The sequence below is a fragment of the Entelurus aequoreus genome, linkage group LG02 (assembly GCF_033978785.1).
Source record: "Entelurus aequoreus isolate RoL-2023_Sb linkage group LG02, RoL_Eaeq_v1.1, whole genome shotgun sequence".
Taxonomy (NCBI): domain Eukaryota; kingdom Metazoa; phylum Chordata; class Actinopteri; order Syngnathiformes; family Syngnathidae; genus Entelurus; species Entelurus aequoreus.
In genome coordinates, this window is record NC_084732.1 from 57766384 (window position 1) to 57789600 (window position 23217).

Below are 23217 nucleotides of genomic sequence, written 5' to 3' on the forward strand. Positions count from 1 at the left end.
TTTGTTTCTATGCAGATGATTTTCAACTGTATTGCTCCTTCGATGATTCAGAGTTGTACTTTTGTGTCTGAACTCTTGGAATGTGTATCCTGTATCAAAAACTGGTGGTCTTCAAATTTCCTTCAGATAAATTCTAACAAAACGGAAACTGTGATCATTGCTGCCGATAAAAAGATCCCCCTGATCAAGAACTCTCTTGGTGCTCTGGGTGCATCTGTTAAAACCAGCCTCAGAAACCTTGAAGTTGTTTAATCAGTCAATGTCTTTGGAGGGCCACCTTTGTCAACTGACCAACACCTGATTTTATCACCTGAGAAAAATCTCTAAAGTGAGAAATTTGCTGTCAAAACTACCTATCTCTTTGCCGCAGGCAGAGATGGAACCGTAGATGAAAATGTTTACCTGAAACTGTGCGACGGACGATGTTGAGGTGGATAAAGTCCTGCTTTAGAAGTTCGGACTACTGCTTAACTTTTGGGCTGCTGCTGTGGCATCTTGTTGCTGGGGGAAATAATCCAGTGTGTCCTGGGTGCTTTTCTCTTGCGTCTTGGCATCCGATTCACAATTCAGCTGTCTCTACCTGGACATACACTAAGGGTGTAACGGTACACAAAAATGTCGGTTCGGTACGTACCTCGGTTTAGAGGTCACGGTTCGGTTCATTTTCGGTACAGTATGAAAACAACAAAATACACATTTTCTGGTTATTTATTTACCAAAATTTGGAAACAATGGCTTTATCCTTTTAACATTGCTTTAAAATAGCTCTGTAGCTACTTAATATGTCCGTGTGTATTCCGTTCTACGTGTCTGTGTCCGTGACGTAAACAATATGACAGATAGTTAACATGAAGATCCCAAGGAAAAGGAAGAAAGAGTCCAGGCCTTTTATCTTTAAGAAGCTTTAGCGGTTTTCACAGAGAATGCACTTTTCCTTCCTTCTTGTCTAATTGGTAATTTCTTTATTTGTTTTCTCTTTTACTTGTTTCCCTTTTGTTTTTGTTATCTTCTCTTCTTTATTTATTTAAAAAGACACAAAATATATGTCAAATAAACACTACTAAGTAACTACATTTCTATAAATGTTTGCTGCATAAGATGTTTTCACACATACACACACAGCCCATACAATAGCATGTAAACAGTGCTCATAAAGTTATGTAAATAGCCGTACATAGCCCATGTGACACTCTAAGCCACACATAAATAAGATTTACATATGGAATGGTTGCAAACAACACAGGATAATATACATTATATACTGAGGAGGAGAGACACAAACATTGCACCCTCCCTTAGGGGAGTGAGCTAGCGAGCAAAGAAGCTACATGCTAAGTAGCAACAAGCTAAAACAGGAGAACAAGCTATCGTAGCACAGTACTATTGCTACATTTACACGCGCACACAACGTCTTCATGTTACTCATAAAACAGACACAGGACTTACAGACAATGTTTCCAAGGCACTTTGTGGGAAGAAACAACAAACTTGGAGCGCTGAAACACATAAATCCGTCTCGTGTGTAAACGAGTGAGCGTCTGACTGTCGCACGGAGACTACCGAAAACTAGAGGAGGGAGCAACTCGCCTTCAAAAAAAAGGTCCCTTCTCATTACCTGATAATGTTACGTCACAGTGTGGAAACTCGTTCGGTGCACCTCCGTTCCGAACCGAACCCCCCGTACCGAAATGGTTCAATACAAATACACGTACCGTTACACCCTTAACATACACATAGCGCGTTGGCTGTGGAGCGGCCGCACGTCTCTCCCGCCATGCCTGCGCCTAACGTTGATTAGGCTAGCTGTGTTTGCTAGCCTTTAGTTTGGAGTGTGTGCAAAGCACACTTGCGCACAGCCAGACTTATTCCTTTAAAAATAAATGTATTCAACTTCTGACAGTATTCTGCCCATTTGACTGCTTTTCTCTAAACAAGAAATATCTCCTGACAGCACTAGTTGTATATATTCACATTTCTTTCTTGCCGGCATTGTTACACAGCTGTTTTTTATAGTCCCTCTCTGTGCTGCTTTCCCTCCTCAGACATCCATGGTCTATTATAGCTGTGAAAGGAAACCCGTCTTCTGCTGTAGAAGATCATGCTGTCTATCAAGGTAGAAATCTATGCTCTGTTTCTTGCCTATTGCTTCAATGAGGCATGATCAGCTATTTTTTTTCAGAATGCAAGAGTAATGTCTATTCTTTTTTTTTTGCATAATTTCTGTGTCCACAGGCACCAAAGCCTCCTCAGAGGCCCGAAGTTCTCATCTTTTTCAAATAAGCGATGCAGAGCATTTCACCATAACGGCCAGCAGCCAGTGGATTCAAGGTGCCTCTTCACACTCTCACACAATTTTTTGTCCAGACCTTGATGCATTCCACAGGGTGTGTGGTCTTGTCTATACAACTGAGTGGGGAATCATGCTCATTCCATGTTTTGAGCATTATTTATAAATCACATGTTTTGCATATGCAACTTTTTAACCTGACATGCCACATGCATCCCATCAGAGACTTCTCGATGTCCGGACAGTACTGCTGTAAATTAACCCTCAAGAACCCACATTAAAAGTGTTAATGCATCTTACTTGTGGAAACAGATAGCGAGACAACTAAGAATGTGCCGATCGATCAGCACATTTTCATGAAAAAGTATGGCGACCACACACGCCGATCCCCTCTGGCTGACACTATTTATTTTGAGTCCCCCAGTTGACTGGCTAGCAGCTAATTGGGTATATCCATACAGAGTGTGGAGACATTCCCCCAAGGTAATGATAATCACCTCCATTAGAGCAAATAAACTCGATTTCTTAGTACAGTATTTTCCGGACCATAGGGTGAACCGGAGTGTAAGGCGCACTGCCGATGAGCGGGTCTAATCAGGTCTATTTTCATACAAAGGCGCACCGGAATATAAAGCGCATTAAAGGGGTCATATTATGATTTTTTTCTAAATTTAGAAACACTTCCTTGTGTCAGGTTCAAACACTGGTGACATCTAATAATCAGACAAGAAGCAAGGAATCATGCAGAGACAGAGTTAATTTAGCTCATGAGGAGACCCGTGTGGCTGTATTCTAGTTACAGATCCAAACTACGTTCTAAAAATCAAGCCTGTGCGCCTCCTCTAGTAGGAATGGCCCTATTACATCACTGTCGCTGAGGGAAGAGGGTAATCTCGACAACTCCAGTTAGACACAATATATGATTATACAAAAATGCAAATATGTTGACACTTGGTGCTATCGCCCAGTCTCTGCTTTGTCTGCGTCCCGGTACCCAACATTCGGCCTTGGCAGTCAGCAGGCCGAGTCCGGACACAACACTGATAAAGAGGCTAGCAATCCAAAAGATTGCTAGCTCTGCACAAATACAAAAATACCACTTCAGCATCATTGACAATACTTTATAGCAATGGCCCTTAAGCATAAAGTTATGATGATAATATATACATAATTATTCTAACACCTTGTGGTCTACTAAACATGTGATAGTGGTTCTTTAGTCAAAATGTTGCATGGATTATGTTTTACAGACCATCTTCAAGTTGCTTTCTGACAGTCGCTTCAGGATGCGCCGTTTTGTGGGCGGTCTTATTTACGTGGCTCACCATCGACAGCGTCTTCTCCCCGTCATCTTTGTTGTAGCGGTGTAGCGTGCAAGGACGCGAGTTGAAGAAGTGTCAAACGATGGAGCTAACTGTTTTAATGACATTCAGACTTTACTTCAATCAATACCGGAGCAGCATGTCCTCATCCGAGGCTCACTGGTGCAACAACGCCGGAAATGTGTCCCGTGAAAAGCCGTCCGACCGTAACTCTCTAATAGCTAAAGTTCCGTGGGTGAATTATGTAAACCCACTACACTGGTAGTTTTTAGTGCTTCCATAGCAAGTCTACTGACAGATATAAGTTAGAACTGTACACTACTTTATATTAGAAATGGCAACAGCGGAGGATGAATACCCCATAACAAGAAGATAGAGAAAAAGAAGAAACTTATCGACACTTTAGGCGGATGCGCGCAAATTTTCAAGACTTATGCAGATCCCAAATACAGATCAGCAGGTACCAGAAGGTAAGAAAAGTTGGTCTTGCATAATATTGGGAAACAAAACACCAGATAACATGTCTGCTAATGGGTGCCATGTTGCGGTCCTTATACACGCACCATAATAATACTTGTATGTTGAAGCAGAGTACGTCTGACTACAATAGCCGTAATGCACCAGCAATCCATCAAGCGGTGCACCTTCATAGTTTACCAAAGTCGTACTGAAACATTTTGACAGATTCTTGAGCACCGTGTGTAATGTTCTATATTATAAATGGAACATTTAAAGTTTTGGTGTCATTTACTGATGTCATATTGCAGTCTACACGTATCTCTTATGTGTGACTGCCATTTACTGGTCACACTTATTATTACACCATGTACCAAATAAAATAGCATTGAGGTCAGTAAGCACAACCAAAATTATTCCGTACGTAGATGCACCGGGTTATAGGGCGCACTGTCGATTTTTTAGAAAATGAAAGGATTTTTAAGTGCGCCTTTTAGTCCGAAAAATACGGTATCTTAAATATCATTATCAAGTATCAGGACACTGCAAGCAAGCAGGAAGAGGCATGCTAGCTAATCTCCCTAACAGTTAAAGTAGCATGAAAAAACAAAAGTTTAAGAAGTGTAGATGGAAGCGTGTTACAGCAGATGTTAACAGGAAATTAACAAATAGATTAACAAGAGTTATAGGGAGTGTAATATAACAGCTGGTAAAAGTTGATGTTTCAGCATTGTCGCAGCTAGAAGTGCAGGCACGACATTAAGGGCGTATCGATCCATAAATTGGTGTTGTCGACACATAGGGTTTTATTAGATAAGTCAATAGTTTTAGTTTGAAAATTCAGGGAATAATTCCTTGGGCACAAAAGGACTTTAAGGGCAAAAACTAAAGGATTTAAAAGAGTAGTACCATATTTTTTCTAACCATAGGGCACACCGGATTATAAGGCACGCTGCTGATGAGCGGGTCGATTCAGGTCTATTTCCATACAAAAGGCACACCGTATTAAATGGGCCATATTTTTTATTTTTTTTACATTCAAAACACTTTTTTTGTGGTCTACATAACATGTAATGGTGGATCTTTGGTCAAAATGTTGCATAGATGTTGTTTTACAGACCATCTTCAAGCCGCTTTCTGACCGTCTCTTTAGGATGCTGTTAGTTTTTAGCGCTTCCATATCGAGTCTACTGACATATATAAGTTAGAACTAAATGCTACTTTATATTAGAAATGGCAACAGCGGAGGATGAATGCCCCACAACAAGAGTATAGAGAAAAGGAAGGAGTTTATTGACTATGGTGTCGGTGCGGACTACAATGGTGGACGTGTGCAAATTTTTACGCAGATCCCAAATACACATCAGCAAGTACTAATAGGTAAGAAAAGTTGGTTTTGCATAATACTGTGAAACCAGACGCCAAATAATATGTCTATACAGTTAATACTTGTGATCGGTATCGGTATTAGTATCGGCTTATCTCACTCTTGGATGATCAGAATCAGCAGCATGAATCCCTGATTGAAACAGCCCTAGAGACAACACTGGGTGCCACAATGGCGGTCAAAGTGGCTTGCCATGAAGACGCCAGCGCCAAACTTGTCAGCGGGACATTCGCGTCTCAGTCAGTGGATTGTATGGCTTTTGTAGCACAGCCCTTGAACTTTTCGCTCCTGTGTTTGTTATTTTTGGGGGCGGCGTAAAAGTTAATCTTCTTGTTCTTGTCACTACCTCAGCCCCAAGGGAAGAATCGACTCCTTCTGAATGTTGTAGTCTGACAGTTTCTCCATCTTTCCAATGCGAAGATCAACTTCAGGAGTAACTCCATCTTTGTCCTAAATTTTGCCCGTGAAAGGTTTGATTGTATCTACAGGCTCGATCTCAAGAGTATGGTCTACCCTGTGAGGGTTTTTTCCTAATAGAAACTCAACCTAGTAGCAATTAATGAGAAGAGGTTGAAAGGAGCTGGGACTTTTTGCATAACCCGGCTGCTCCAGCGTTAATACTTTATTATTTTCGAAAACGCAGGTATTGACAAGCATATCTTCAAAACTGTAGCACTTGCAAAAGGTACTGCCAAAGACTACATCAAAATATGCCAGAAAAAAAGCAGATGGGTGATAAATTAAACACAAATCCACACGCTTAAAGAACTGATTGCTGATGGTTTGGATTTACATTATTTCCACGCATGATTCGGTTTTAGTTGAATCTTGAGGAACAGAGTGAAAACCAAGGAGTGGTGGTACCACTGTACATTTTAATCACACACACACACACACACACACACACACACACACACACACACACACACACACACACTCACACACACACACACACACACACACACACACACACACACACACACACACACACACACACACACACACACACACACACACACACACACACTCCCAATAAGATGCATTTCATCCTCCTGTCAATTGTCTGCCTCAATTGTGTTATTGTCTGCTTTTATCAACACATTCATATCTGATTTCAGTTAGACACTACTCATTGTTCATCATATGTGTTTATGAAACTGATTTCCCCCTGCATATACTGTAAATGTGAACACGTGCACCAAAGTAAGGAAGGTATCACATATTTAAACATTCATAAAACCATGGAAAAGTGGAAAATGTCCTGGAACTATATGTCTGCAATTAATTCAAACCACATCAATGGACTCCAGGACTTAGTCTGACATTCACCACTAATGTGCATGTGTGTGTGTGTGTCCCACGCAGAGGCTGAGTGGACAGAATGGTTTGACAGGGATGATGAGAGAGGTTCTGGTGACTGGGAGAAGCTAACGGATCTGCGTGAAGCCAATCCGGATCGATTGTGTAACAATCCACTGGACATTCAGGTAAAGCTAACAGAGTTCAAAGTATGCACTGGGAGTGTGATAAGAACTTTTCTCACATTAGAATAGACTTGTTAAAAATAATCCCATAAATACCACTACCAACAGCAGTGCAATAGTGAAAAACAGTGTAAGCCATTGGGACAGATTCTATATCCTAACGGCCCACGGGTAAAAACGGTTTTGTCTTGAGTGGGGATGTATACCGAGTACCGGTATTTGTTGGTACCGGTTTCTAATTGGGTCGACCCAGGAGGACCATTAAGATTCTGGATTAATGATATGGCTATTTGGGATTTTTTTATGCTGACCGTCATAATTATGACACGCTGTCACGTTTACTTCAGGCGCCGTTGCTATGCATGAAAAAAGACACTGATATGATCTGTTAATCAGCTGGGAAAAAATACAAATAAGGAAGCAACACCACACAAAAGTATATAACACAGCAATATTTTCTCCACAAAAGTCCCTCAAAGTCACACATGCTAATAAAAGTCAGTGTCATTTTGAAGTGAAGCCACATTTGTCACGAAATGTTGGTGACGAACCCCAAGATGCAGAGATGGCAGGTTTTGTGCAGGAAAACATGATTTAATGTCCGAAAATAAGAAAAAAACACAAACCAGAAACCAGGAACAGCCAAACTGGAAACAGGAACCAGCTAACAGAAAAACTGGAAACAGCTAACGGCTAACAGGAAATAGCTAACAGAAAAACAAGAAACAAGGAGCTAGGAGACAACAAACTGCAAATAGCTATCAGAAACCAGCAAACAGGAACAGCTTACCGCAGACAGCGACAATGACAATGACAATACTCCAGCACTGACTGGAGGGCAGAGCAGGTTTAAATAGCAGCCGGCTGATTAACACCAGGTGTGGCCAGGTGCCAATCAGCCGCAGCTGAGGAGAAACAGCGCTCAGGGAAAAAAGCAGGAAACGACCAAAATAAGAGCGCTGACAGGAAATAAAGACAAACAGAGGAAAAAACAAAACATAACTAAACTGTCAGTGACAAAACTGACAACATTTTCTTCATCAACTGTCCTAGTAATCCAGTCATCCACAGCCCAATATTATTGCACTTAAAACAATTAAACATTGAAGTAATATGATAATCCATAAAGTTGCTTTGAAGTAAGATAGCATCCGCTGACAGGTGTCGTGTTGTGGCAGTCCCTCATGTTACTTTTAAAGCCTTCTAAAACAACTTTAAAACCCTCCATCAACGTTTTATATAAACTCTGTAAGTGTACAGTATTATAACGTAATAACAGACACGTTTACAGCAATTTGTAATGTGTACAACATTTTTATCGTATTTTGGTCATTTTAAGCATTACCGGAACTTATTTCCTGGGCGCATTTATTTCAATGCCCATTGCAGCGTACTTCCTACATCCGCCAACAACGTATGTGTTCCTATTTACGACAACAAACGTGTGTTTGCTAATCATGGCACATTTGGGTATAGACGATGAAGATGGCCATTTTTTGACAAATTGGGATTCCCAATCTTATCTTTTTAACCTGGATATACTGATTATCAGTTTTGGGACAAGTAACGCATTACTGTAACGCCGTTACTTTTGGCGGTAACTAGTAATCGAACGCATTATTTTTTATATTCAGTAACTCAGTTACCATTACTACATGATGCGTTACTGTGTTATTTTACGTTATTTTTTTATGTAGTATCGGCTAGAAACTGAGAAGATCTGAGTGTGTTTTATTGGAGCGCTGCGGAAGAGGCGACAAGGAAGAGGCGCGCTGCGCATTGTATGTGTGTATGTATGTGTGTGTGTGTGTGTGCGGGGTGGGGGTGGGGGGGTGGGGGGGCGTGTCTGTTTTTACTAACAAGACGTCATGGCGAAGCCGAGTTTCTTAACGTGGAGATATTCTCACTACTTTTCTTTTGTCGACCACATAGAAAAGAACATTTTAGTTAAATGTAAGTTGTGTCTTGGATCAAAGACCCTATCCTAGCAATTCAAATCGGCTGAAACCGCTACAAAAGCAACATGCTTCGACAAAGCTAGTAAAGAGAGACACACTTCACCTCCTAAGCAACAGCGGCTGGATTTTAACGAGGCACTTCGCACTGAAGGTACACACACTCAATTCTCTTATATACTGTTGCTCTTTCATTCTGGACTTCTAGAGTGTTTGACTATCACATCACTCTAAATGTATAGACTATGAAGTTCACAAACATAAAGAGGGATGCTAGTGGTCCAGGCCAATCTTTCCTTATCTCTAAACTAAAACTGGGGAAATGTGTAGAGTGTTCTGGGCTTCAGACATGATTTTATTTCAGAATTCCTTGAGAGAAAAAAACGCCTGGTTAGGCTTTGTGTTTGTAGTGTGTGCCTTTCTTGGTTTACAGCTATGTTGTTATTATGCTGTTTGTTACTTACGTATGTTATGTTGCAGCTATTTAAAATAGTTTTGTCAATTTGTTCTGGCCTGAAACAAATTGGCCCTTTGAAACATATCTTTGTCTTTGTGTGTTGTACGTAGACCACATTGCTTAGCAGAGTTCAGTGATGCAAATGCATGTCAAGTTGATCAACAGATTGTATTATTCTCCAGTGCAATAACAGTACTGAAATAAAGGCTAAAAGTGCATTAAAGGGGGCGTTAAAAATAAATATATATATATATATATATATATATATATATATATATATATATATATATATATATATATATATATATATATATATATATATATATATATATATATATATATATATATATATATATATATATATATATATATATATATATAGTAACTAAATAGTTACTTTTCACAATAACTGATTACTTATTGGTGTAAGTAACTGAGTTAGTAACTGAGTTACTTTTGAAATAAAGTAACTAGTTACTTGTTTGCAGTAACTAACCCAACACTGCTGATTATGAACTCCTGGTGATAGAAGCTTAGCGAGTTTGGAGAGAGGGTGAAACGTAGGAGCAGACGAAAGCCGAGGGAGTCAGTACGGGCATGCCTTGGTGTTGTAAATGTGGAGCTTGGAGCCAAGCTATGCCAACAGAAATGGAGTGCTTCTGCTGCACTGAGTGGCACAATTTTTTATTATAAATGGAAAGGGTTTTTGTATCTGACGAGGAGGACAGTGCTTAAATAAACTGCAAAGCAACAAAAGACCAACTGTTTGTGCTAACAAACCCTGTAGTGGTAAAACCTTTTTCCACCTACCCAAAATCAACTGGAAACGAACCTGACCAGCTTGACCAAGCGAACATTGAACGACTAAGTCACTATAGTATTGGTCATGATACATGCAGCACATCATGCTTGTTATTACAATAACATACACTGTCGAGCTAGCTGTGTACAAACAAAACATGAAATGGCGGCTAATACTTTACAGCTACTGTAATATGATTGTTCATGTTTTTCGGACAGTGTCCTGTCGCATTGTGTTGTGCATTACAATCTCAAAAGCCATTCAGCTGCTGACAAAGAAACTAGCTTACGGCTAATGCTGTAGCATGCCGTTGCAAAGCTATGTTTTACTACGCTACAAAAACAGCACCTCAATGTTTGCGCTTACAGTAACAATGTCGCTCCAGCTTGGTTACAGTATGTAACTGAGGTACTGTTGGCGGTTTTTGGATGCATTTTAGAGGGATATAGATGCAGAATAGATTGCTCACATTAGCAGCATTGGTAGCCACCTAACAAAGCAATTATTACAAATAAAATGCCAGAAAAAAACATATGTGTGATTGGATTGTGAACGATAGGCAACATTACAAAAAAAAAGTGCATTTCCTCTTTAAAACACACCTTGCTTAAATGCACACCCACTTAAGATACTGTTTGAGTGTATTAACTGATATGATATATTTTATATGATGTATAATGTAAAAGGTCTGTGCTCTGCACATGAATGGCATACATAAAAATGATTTCCAGCTGAGCATACAAATTATTAATGTGGTCTTTACAAGATAATGACAGCAACTTCATTGCACCTTGCACTGCAAACATAGTTGAATGAATGAATGAATGAAATAAGTTTATTTCGGTCATATAATCAACCATTAACCATTTTGTATGAACAGTTTAAGAGTACAGACTATACATATATAACAATCATACACATTTACACACAAAAGGAAAAGAAAAGAAAAGAAAAAGCATGACCGAAAAAGGAATAGGCTGAAGCCAAAGCTTATATTTGCCTATCTTAAAACTTCACTGAAAATAAGATTACCTGGAACATCAAGTTGACTTTATTAAGACTCAAGGGGTCATATTATGATATTTTTTCTACATGTAAACACTTCCTTTTGGTCTACATAACATGTAGTGGTAGTTCTTTGGTCAAAAATTTGCATTGATATGTTTTACAGACCATCTTCAAGCCATTTTCTCATTTTCAGGATCCGCCTTTTTGTGGCCGGTCTTATTTACATGCCTATACTTCAAATGAGTTTTCTTCCCGCCAGCCATGTTGTAGTTTTTAGTGCAGGCAGACACGCACGGGGAGAACATGCAAACTCCACATAGAGATGACCAAAAGGAGAGTCGAGTCCAGATCTCTTGACTATGAGGCCTACGTGCTAACCCTAGGTTACCTTGCGGCCTAGTATATACTGTTTTTGGAAACAAGCTCAACAAATAAAAGTGTAAATAATACATGCAAATTTAGAAAAGACATTAAAGGGCACCTGCATTGTTTTGCGATACAGCTAAATTAAAACATCCTTGTCCAGGTGTATAGCTAGTCATGGTAGTTTTCTTAAAACAGGGGTTCTGTCAGTAATTCACGCACACACACACACACACACACACACACACACACACACACACACACACACACACACACACACACACACACACACACACACACACACACACACACACACACAGACACACACACACACTCAACACCTTCCAATCAGGGGTCCTTGGAATTGTCCATGTCATACGCAGCGCTTCTGCCTCAAATTTATGCTAAAATCTCATCTTGTCTCTTCTTGTGAACCTAATATAGTGAATCATCTCCTCGTGTAATAATTACTGTTGGTTCTAGCACATTAAACTAATGCAGACATTGATGGTTGTCAACACTACGCCGGCCTGCCATCTCTGTGCTGCTGGTGTATGACACAATTGCTCTAGAAGTCCGCAGCTGTTTGCCTTCCATCAAAGGTAAGCAGCAAGTCGTACTACTTTGCATCCAACCCCTTTGGCAAAACAGCAGCTCTTTTTAATGGCCGCTTTGCATATAGATCATGCAAACCTCCATAAGGCATTGCACGTCAATGCTTGCCTCCTTTTACAAAACCAGTGAAGTTGGCACATTGTGTAAATCGTAAATAAAAACAGAATACAATGATTTGCAAATCCTTTTCAACTTATATTCAATTGAATAGACTGCAAAGACAAGATATTTAATGTTCGAACTGAGAAACGTAATGGTTTTTCCAAACAATCATTAACTTAGAATTTAATGGCAGCAACACATTGCAGGAAAGTTTGCACAGGGGCATTTTTACCACTGTGTTACATGACCTTTCCTTTTAACAACACTGAGTAAATGTTTGGGAACTGAGGAGACCAATTTTTGAAGCTTTTCAGGTGGAATTATTTCCCATTCTTGCTTGATGTACAGCTTAAGTTGTTCAACAGTCCGGGATCTCCGTTGTTGTATTTTACACTTCATAATACGCCACACATTTTCAATATGGGAGACAGGTCTGGACTACTGGCAGGCCAGTCTAGTACCTGCACTCTTTTACTATGAAGCCACACTGTTGTAACACGTGCAGAATGTGGCTTTGCATTGTCTTGCTGAAATAAGCAGGGGCGTCCATTAAAAAGACGTTGCTTGTGTGGCAACATGTGTTGCTCCAAAACCTGTATGAACTTTTCAGCATTAATGATGCTTTCACAGATGTGTAAGTTACCCATGCCTTGGGCACTAATACACCCCCCATACCATCACAGATGCTGGCTTTTGAACTTGGCGCCTATAACAGTCCGGATAGTTATTTTCCTCTTTTGTTAGGAGGACACGACGTCCACAATTTCCCAAAACAATTTGATTTGTGGACTCGTCAGACCACAGAACACTTTTACACTTTGCATCAGTTCATCTTAGATGAGCTCGCGTCCAGTGAAGCCGGCAGCGTTTCTGGGTGTTGTTGATAAATGGCTTTCGCTTTGCATAGTAGAGTTTTAACTTGCACTTACAGATGTAGCAACAAACTGTAGTTACTGACAGTGGTTTTCTGAAGTGTTCCTGAGCCCATGTGGTGATATCCTTTACACACTGATGTCGGTTTTTGATGCAGTACCGCCTGAGGGATCTAAGGTCACGGGCATTCAATGTTGGTTTTCGGCCTTGCCGCTTACGTGCAGTGATTTCTCCAGATTTTCTGAACCTTTTGATGATACTACAGACCGTAGATGGTGAAATCCCTAAATTCCTTGCAATAGCTTGTTGAGAAATGTTGTTCTTAAACTGTTGGACAATTTGCTCGTGCATTTCTTCACAAAGTAGTGACCCTCGGCCCATCCTTGTTTATGAATGACTGAGCATTTCATGGAAGCTGCTTTTATACCCAATCATGGCACCCACCTGTTCCCAATTAGCCCGTTCACCTGTGGGATGTTCCAGATAAGTGTTTGATGAGCTTTCCTCAACTTTTTCAGTCTTTTTTGCCACTTGTGCCAGCTTTTTTGAAACATGCTGCAGGCATCAAATTCCATATGAGCTAATATTTGCAAAAAATAACAAAATGTACCAGTCCGAACGTTAAGTATCTTGTCTTTGCAGTATATTCAATTGAATATAGTTTGAAAAGGATTTGCAAAACATTGTATTATGTTTTTATTTACGATTTACACAACATGACAACTTCACTGGTTTTTGAGTTTTGTACATAACAATGCATCAGGAGCGCTGGCTCGACATATTCATGTGCAGCGTAGGAGAGGCAGCATGATGATATGGCAGCGCAGACACTGTTTCAAGTTGGGTCGAAAGGCCAGTTTTCAAACTGCATATACATACTTAAATGGTGTAAATTACTCCAGCAAAAGAAGATTATTAGTGTATCATCTCCATTGATGTTTTATTTATATTAAAGTGCTATAATCTATATTGATGTTTTATCCCAGGGTTCTCAAACTCACAGTCCATGTGGTTTGTCGCCCTCTACTTACCTTCATAGTTTTTGTGTGCAGTAATTGCAGCCCACAATTACTATACCCTATTACACCCTTCTTGGGCCAGCTACCTCCAATACACTTGACATGATATAGTCTACTGTATATTTATGGTCTATCATCTATACTGACATACATATCACCTATGTTGACGTTCTATCATCTATACTGATGTTCCATAACAGGGGTGTACAAATCACGGCCCCCGGGCCAAATGCTTATACGACCCAATCCTAACAACCATAAAACATTTTAAATGACACCCATTTACATCCATCCATCCATCCGTCCATCCATTTTCTACTGCTTATTCCCTTCCGGGTTACGGGGGCGCTGCAGCCTATCTCAGTTACAATCGGGCGGAAGGCGGGGTACACCCTGGACAAGTCGCCACCTCATCGCAGGGCCAACACAGATAGACAACATTCACACTCACATTCACACACTAGGGCCAATTTAGTGTTGCCAATCAACCTATCCCCAGGTGCATGTCTTTGGAGGTGGGTGGAAAAAGAAGCAAAACACTCTCGCCACACTTTTTCATGTTTGACTTTTAGCTGCTTTAAAGAGGTCGTCACGGAAGTAAACAAGGTAGGAGTTGAGCTTTCTCCTACTTTTGATATTCAATTATAATAATTAATAATTATATATCCATTATATTATTATAATATGCACAGACACACATATATATGTGTATATTTATGTGTGTACGTATATGGTTAATTTGCATACATTCGACTTTCGGCCCCTGGATAAAAAAAATTCTGCCCAATGTGGCACCCCAGTCAAAAGATTTGGATACCCCTGATCTATATTGACCTAATATTATCTATATTGATGTTCTATTCTTTATATTGAGATTATATTACCTACAGTAAGTTGACGTTATATCATCTATATTGATGTTCTATCATCTATGTATATTGACATTCATATCACCTATGTTGACATTCTATCATCTATACCATGGGTCGGCAACCCAAAATTTTGAAAAAGCCGTATTGGACCAAAAATACCAAAAAAAAAATCTATCTGGAGACGCAAAAAATTAAAAGTGTATATTAGTCTTATTATGAAAGAAACCAATGAAATGTCTATATTAGCCTACAGCAGTGGTTCTCAACCTTTATTCAGTGATGTACCCCCTGTGAACATTTTTTTTGATTCAAGTACCCCCTAATCAGAGCAAAGCATTTTTGGTTGAAAAGAAGAGATAAAGAAGTAAAATACAGCACTACGTCATCAGTTTCTGATTTATTAAATTGTATAACAGTGCACAATATTGCTCATTTGTAGTGGTCTTTCTTGAACTATTTGGAAAAAAAAGATATACAAATAACTAAAAAATGTTGAAAAATAAACAAGTGATTCAATTATAAATAAATATTTCTACACAACTTAAAGTGCCCTCTTTGGGGATTGTAATAGAGATCCATCTGGATTCATGAACTTAATTCTAAACATTTCTTCACAAAAAAAGAAATCTTTAACATCAATATTTATGGAACATGTCCACAAAAAATCTAGCTGTCAACACTGAATATTGCGTTGTTGCATTTCTTTTCACAGTTCTTTTTGACGGACATTTTAGTGAGGGTCAAACCATCATGACATGGGGGAAACTCTGGGTTTATGGTAATGATAGGAATAGCCCACTTGATTTGATGTTCAGTTTATGAACTTACGTTCATATTTTGTTGAAGTATTATTCAATAAATATATTTATAAAGGATTTTTGAATTGTTGCTATTTTTAGAATATTTTTAAAAAATCTCACGTACCCCTTGGCATACCTTCAAGTACCCCCAGGCGTACGCGTACTCCCATATGAGAACCACTGGCCTACAGTACTGTCAAAATGACTATGTGTCGCCGGCTGATGCAAATGTTCATTGACAGAAATGTTGAAATGTAATATTTATTCTACACATTGTTACAACATTGGAAAACATGGGTAAAATGGAGGATTCTCAGAGGGTGAGATAACTCCTGGAAATTACTGGCTTAGAATGGCCAAAGTTATAGATGCGTATGTCCAAGTTAAAGGAAACGGCAGGCTGTCTTCTTCTAATCGATTTATTACAATCTTTGCAAGCTGGGTAAGGTTTGCTGTTGTCGGTACCGGCACATAAACAACTATCAGAAATGCAGCCACTATTACATACAGATAAGATGTCACGAGACATTCAAATATAAATTAAATACACAGAGAACACATGTAAATGAAATTAAATGAGCTCAAATATGCCTACAAAGGAGGCATAAGGATATAATATGTACATACAGGTAGCCTAAATAGCATGTTAGCATCGATTAGCTTGCAGTCCTGCAGTGACCAAAATTTGCCTGATTGGCACTCCAACAAGTCAATAATATCAACAAAGCTCAACTTTGTGCATTCACGCACAGCATAAAACGTTGGTGGACAAAATGAGACAAAGAAGGCAGCTTCGGAGAAAGTTGTACATAGTTGTAAACAAGCTATGGTTAGTTCAAGGGCCGCTGAAGTGAGTAGGACAAAACAGTGCTCGCCAAATACTCACATCATTGAAGTATGTTTAATGTAAACAGTGGGATTTCTAACAATTAGGAAGATTTGTATCATGTTAGTCCTCCTACAGAAACCATATTAAAACAAAAAATATATTTTGTTCCCCCAATTTTTCCATTTATATACATTTTTGAAGAAGCTCTTGGGTGACTTCTAAGAAAGTAGTTAAAAGAAATAAAATCAGTGTATGATTTTTCTGAAAGCTACATGTGAATTATGGTCTGACAGCTTCAAGCAGAAAGGACTTGCTGTAGCGCTCACTCTGACATTTGAGTTGCAAGAGTCTGTCACTGCGGCCGCTCTTCAGACAGTCCAGAGTGCTGTAGAGGAGGTGAGAGGCATTTCTCATAATGGCCCTGATCTTGCTCAAAGTTTTGCCTCTTATAGCATCCTCTAGTGTAGCCAGCTTGATGCCCACAACTAATACAGGCTTTTTGATGATCTGTCCCAGCTTGTTTTTGTCCTCTACTTTCACTCCAGTTCCCCAACACACCGCAGCAAAGAAGATGGCGCTGGCCACAACTAACTGGTAAAAAATGTTGAGCGTTTTGTGTCAGACATTAAATGACCTCAGTCTTTTGAGGAAATGCAGTCGGCTGAGGCCCTTTTTGTAAAGTACCGCAGTGTTTGTAGACCACTCAAGCTTGCAGTCCTAGTTAACACCGAGGTATTTATATGATGTTAACTGCTACATCTCTGCAACGATAGACATTGGCGTTGACGACCATCTCCTTACTTTTTTCCACATTCAGCTGCAGATGATTATCCTACACCGCTTTACAAAGTTATCCACCAGTGCTCCGTACTCATACTTGCCAACCTTGAGACCTCCGAATTCTGGACATTTTTTGGGGGGCGGGGTTAAGGGGGGAGGAGTACAATTATAGCTAGAATTCACTGAAATTCAAGTATTTCTTATATATATATATATATATATATATATATATATATATATATATATATATATATATATATATATATATATATATATATATATATATATATATATATATATATATATATATATATATATATATTATATATATATATATATATATATATATATATATATATATATATATATATATATATATATATATAAATAAAATAAATACTTGACTTTCAGTGAATTCTAGCTATATATATATATATATATATATATATAAAACATATATATATATATATATATATATATATATATATATATATATATATATATATATATATATATATATATATATATATATATATATATATATATAAAATAAATACTTGAATTTCAGTGTTCATTTATTTACACATATACACACACATAACACTCCTCTACTTATTGTTGTATTTGAAAGTGCAATGCTTTGCAGCCAGTAACACAGCCTTTGAAGGAACATAGGTATGGGCAGCATCTGTGAAATTTAATTTGCAAATTGGAAAGGAGTGAGTTTAGGGTTGAATTGTCCATCCTCGTTCGATTCTCTGTCACTCGTCGTCGCCATGACTGTCTCTTCTTCGTTCTTCTGCTTCGTTTTCTTCTTGTTGTGTGTGCAGTTGTGCACTCTCCAAAAGCCGTAGATGTTATAACGTGACTGGGCCGGCACGCTGTTTATATGAAGGAAAAGCGGACGTGACGACAGGCTGTCGTCACTCAGGTGCGCACGGACCTGGAGGGGGCGTGCCTTAAGTCTGGCTGGAAATCGGGAGAAATTCTGGAGAATGGTTGTACGGGAGATTTTCGGGAGACGGAAAATTCGGGAGGGTTGGCAAGTATGTTTGTACTCCTCATGTCATCCTCTCTCCACACAGCCCACTGTGGCCGTGTCATCCCCAGTATTTTTTGTAATTGACTATTGACAATATGAATGTAATAAAATACATTAATAAAATATAATAATATAAAACAATATACAATTCAGTCATAAAGACATGAACTACTGTACAAGAAATAAATAAACAATTCAACACTTTTTATTCCTGTGGTTGTCGGTGTTGCAACGGAGGGAGGGACCGGAAATAGAATAGAATAGAATGGACTTTATTGTCATTATAGTTGCATACAACGAGATTAAGGACTCCAACTTAAGGTGCGGTAGTGGGAAGAAATATGGGGTAAAAATAAATTACACAAGAGGTAATAAAGAAAAAAACTAACAATTGAAATAAACAGACTACTATCCAATAAAAATAATAAGCAATCCTGTACAATATACAAAACACTGTAGAAATACAAAATACAAGATACTGTACAATATACAGAACAAGACAAGAGTACCGGAGTAATAAATAACAATCAGTGTCGGATGTATTGCACTCGAAGGGTAATATTGCACAGTAGGGTATTAGGGTAGGATTTTGTATAGGAGTGAATTATTATTATAAGTTAGAGTTCAAGATGGTGACAGCTCTGGGAAAGAAGTTGTCTCTGAGCCTGTTTGTTCTGGCTCTGATGCACCTGTAGCGCCTGCCCGATGGTAGCAGGTCGAACGGTGGAAGCCAGGGTGTGTGCTGTCCTTGGTGATGCTTTTTGCTCTGTTGAGACAGCGGGAGTTGTGTAAATCTTTCAGGGAGGGGAGGGGGCAGCCGATGATTTTTTTGTGCAGACTTTATGACCCTCTGAATCACCTTTTTGTCTGCTTCAGTGCAGCTGGCGTACCACACTGTTATGCAGTACGTCAGCAATGAGACCACTACGCTGCTTTGTTTTCACTATCAATTTCACAGAAACGGTTTCTTTCCCATTTTCTAAGATAGCATCTTTAACTTTCATGTAACCAATGTTGCTTCCTACCTTTTTACCTTGTCTGATTTAACTGCCCGTAAAATTTCCGTTGGCGTACTGCAATCAGAAGAGTCTGCCTCACACTTACTTGGGAGACGTCATGAAAGTAAAAAAGCTCACTAAAGAAGAAGAAAAAGTTGACCCAAAAAATGTAATCATTGGTGGGGTGTGAGGTATACTGAGAGCAAATACTCTCCAAAATATTCTCTCTCATTTTGAGGATGTAATGCTAGACGAACTCTCATAGCTCGTTAATGGGACAAAACAAGCATCATGTCTACTCGACCCACTTCCTGGGAAACTCATCAAGGAGCTGTTTTTCATACTAGGACCCTCAGTGCTAAATCATTTGAACTAATAACTCTCCTCTGGTACTCTTCCCTAAAAATTCAAAACAGCGGTTATTCATCCTCTCTTTAAAAGACCAAACCCCGACCCTGACTTCCTTCTGAAACACTGGCCGGTGTCACATCTCCCATTTATCTAAAAAGATCCTTGAAAAAACGGTTGCACAGCAGCTAAATGAACACTTGGCATCTAACTATTAATTTGAACTTCTTCGGTTGGGTTTTAGGACAAATCACTATACTAAGACGGCCCTAGCAAAAGGTACTAATGATTTGTTGGGATGTCGATGCAGCATTTATGTTGCTACTGCTTGAGCTCAGTACTGCCTTCGAACATTCTTTTAGGCCTTTTTCACACTACAGGTCAATTCCGATTTTTTTTTGCCCATATGCGACCTGTATCTGTTTTTTCATTACAGTGTGAACAGTGCAATTCCCATTTTTTTCATAATTGACCCAGGCCTTAGACTTCTTTAATGATCCACAAGGGAAATTGTTCAACACAGTAGCTCAGTTACAATGATGGAAAGGACAATGCAGGTATAAATAGACTAATATAGCTATAAAAAATTTAACATATATACGAATATATACATAATATGTGTACAGAGTAATTTATATACAGATATATTATATTATGTCTATAACATATATACAATATAAAGCAATGACCATGTCCAATATTACAGTATATACAGTCTATATGACAGCAGCAGCATAAAATGGAGAGTAGGTCCAGCAGGAAATAGAAAATAGACATTATAAACAAAGAGAAGTAGCTAACATGTCAGGTGTCAGGTAATAGGCAGATGTCATCTATTGCTGTATGGCGAGTGATTATACAGCTGGATGGAGTGTGGAATGAAGGAGTTCTTGAATCGCACAGTGCGGGAAGGAAGTTGAAGGAGCCTGTTGGAGTATGAACTCCGCTGTCCCTTAATTGTCAGGTGGAATGGGTGGGAAGGATTGTCCATGATGGCCAGCAGTTTGTCCAGTGTCCTCCTGTCCCTCACTGACACAAACGCCTCCAATTGCGTGCCAATAGTTTGGCCGGCTTTCCGGATCAGATTATCAATCCGGTTTGAGTCCCTTTTGCTGGTGCTGCTCCCCCAACAAACCACTGCGAAGTACAGTGCACTGGCCACAACAGACTGATAAAAGATCTCCAACAGCTTGCTGCACACATTGAATGACCTAAGCTTCCTCAGGAAAAAGAGTCTGCTCATGCCCTTCTTGTAAACAGCTTTGCAGTTGTCCTTCCAGTCCAGTCTGCTGTTCAAGTGGACTCCCAGGTACTTGTACTGCTCCACCACTGCCACCTCCCGGCCCTGGATCTTGATGGGCTCCACCGGGGTCACTCTCTTCCTGAAGTCGATGACCAGCTCCTTGGTCTTGTCCACATTAAGGACCAGATGGTTCGCCTGAGACCACTCCACAAAGTCAGCGATCAGTGTCCTGTACTCCAATTCCCGTCCCTCTCCGATACACCCGACCACAGCAGAGTCGTCAGAGTATTTCTGCAGGTGGCAGGACCTGGAACTAAACTGGAAGTCTGAGGTGTGAACAGGAAAGGAGACAGGACGGTCCCCTGTGGAGCACCTACACCACTGACCACAGTATCCGACACGGAGCTCCCCAGTCGCACAAACTGGGGCCTGTCAGACAAGTAATCAGTGATCCAGGAGACAATGGATGAACTGACACCCATCCGAGCAACTTGTCACTCATCAGATTTGGCTGAATGGTGTTAAAGGCACTGGAGAAATCAAAAAACATGATCCTCACAGTGCCCTTCCCACCATCCAGGTGAGAGTGAGCATGATGCAGCAGGTAGATAACAGCATCGTCCACTCCTACATGGGGCTGATATGCAAACTGTAGAGGATCCAGGGAAGGAGCCACCAGTGGCCTCAGCTGATCCAGCACAAGTCTCTCGAGGACCTTCATGACCTGGGACGTCAGGGCAATAGGTCTGAAGTCATTTGAGCTCGATGGGATGGGCTTCTTGGGCACCGGCACTATGCTGGATGTTTTCCATAGCACTGGTATCCGTTCTAGCTTCAGACTCAGGTTGAAGATGAAGTGCAGGATCCCAGTTAGCTGAGCAGCGCAAGTCTTCAGGACCCAGGGGTTGACTCGGTCAGGGCCTGCTGACTTAGCTGGATTGACTTTCTCCAGCTGCCGTCTTACAAGTCCAGGTGTCAGACACACCGGGCTGGCTTTCTCAGTGGGGGTGGAAGTGGGGGAGGGGAGAGGGGGGAAAAAAACGGCTGTGGCAGGTAAAAGAGGGGGAGGTGGAGGTGTGAGAACAGGAGTAGTGGGGGGAGGGCCAGTAAGGGGTGCGTTGCTAAATCTGTTGAAAAACAAATTCAGCTCGTTGGCTCTATCTGCACCCCCAACCAGCAGTTTGGCTTTATTGTTGAAGCCTGTGATGGCCTTCATACCTTTCCAAACCTCACGAGTGTTGTTTTGTTGGAGTTTAGCTTCAAGCTTCCTTCTATAGGCATCTTTCCCTTCTTGAAGATTAACTCTGAGCTGCCATTGAATCCTCTTCAACTCGTCCCGATCACCGGATCTGAAGGCTCACTTCTTTTTATTTAGCAGCACCTTTAGCTGGCTGGTGATCCAGGGCTTGTTATTTGGGTAACAGTGGACAGTTTTTGTCGGGATGATGGAGTCCTCACAGAAATTGATGTACTCAGTGATGCAGTCTGTGATTTTGTTGATATCTGTCCCGTGAGGCTTACACAGTACTTCCCAGTCTGTAGTCTCAAAGCAGTCTTGTATTTGGATGTAAATCGGACATACTGTACGTGCGATGCGTCCTTAATGTAAACGCTCCCTCACTCAGGTCGCATTCATCCGACCAGAAAATTCTCAAAAAGTGGTGAGTGTCATATATATGTAGCCGGATCGAGTCTGCGTTGTGTATTGCTGGTGTTGCTTTGAAGACAAGGGGACTCGGTGGTTACCTTTAGCCGAAACAGGTGGCGTATTTATTGCTGTATGAAATACACAGGAAATAATGCAGCAGCATTAACACACGAGTCTGCAGCACACCAGTCTCCTCATGGCATGTCTCAAAAGCAAGTGAGTTTAAATGACCAGAAATGCTATATGAAACATTCACAAATGTCACAAAACCTATACATCACAATAAAAAATATACTGAACATGAATACACCACAGTCAAATATTTTATACAATAGGAAAATAAACAATAAATTAAAACAGTACAGACAAATAGAATCAAGTTTTGGGAGTAACAGAAACATACCTGTATGAAATACACAGGAAATAATGCAGCAGCATTAACACACGAGTCTGCAGCACACCAGTCTAAAATGGGGGGAAAACTTCAATGAAGTGCAGCAGCCACTGTGTGTGAGTGAGAAGTGCTA

General features: G+C 40.0%; 1 protein-coding gene across 2 annotated transcripts in view; it reads left to right on the forward strand.

The window, feature by feature from the left end:
- LOC133636146 (cell migration-inducing and hyaluronan-binding protein-like) overlaps positions 1 to 23217 on the forward strand; it is a 324820-nt gene that overhangs the window by 225515 nt on the left and 76088 nt on the right. For both annotated transcript variants that reach the window (XM_062029861.1, XM_062029871.1), the window contains 3 exons: positions 2043 to 2113; positions 2233 to 2328; positions 6818 to 6939. In XM_062029861.1, coding sequence (XP_061885845.1) covers positions 2043 to 2113; positions 2233 to 2328; positions 6818 to 6939 — 289 coding nt within the window. The remainder of the gene's footprint in view (positions 1 to 2042; positions 2114 to 2232; positions 2329 to 6817; positions 6940 to 23217) is intronic.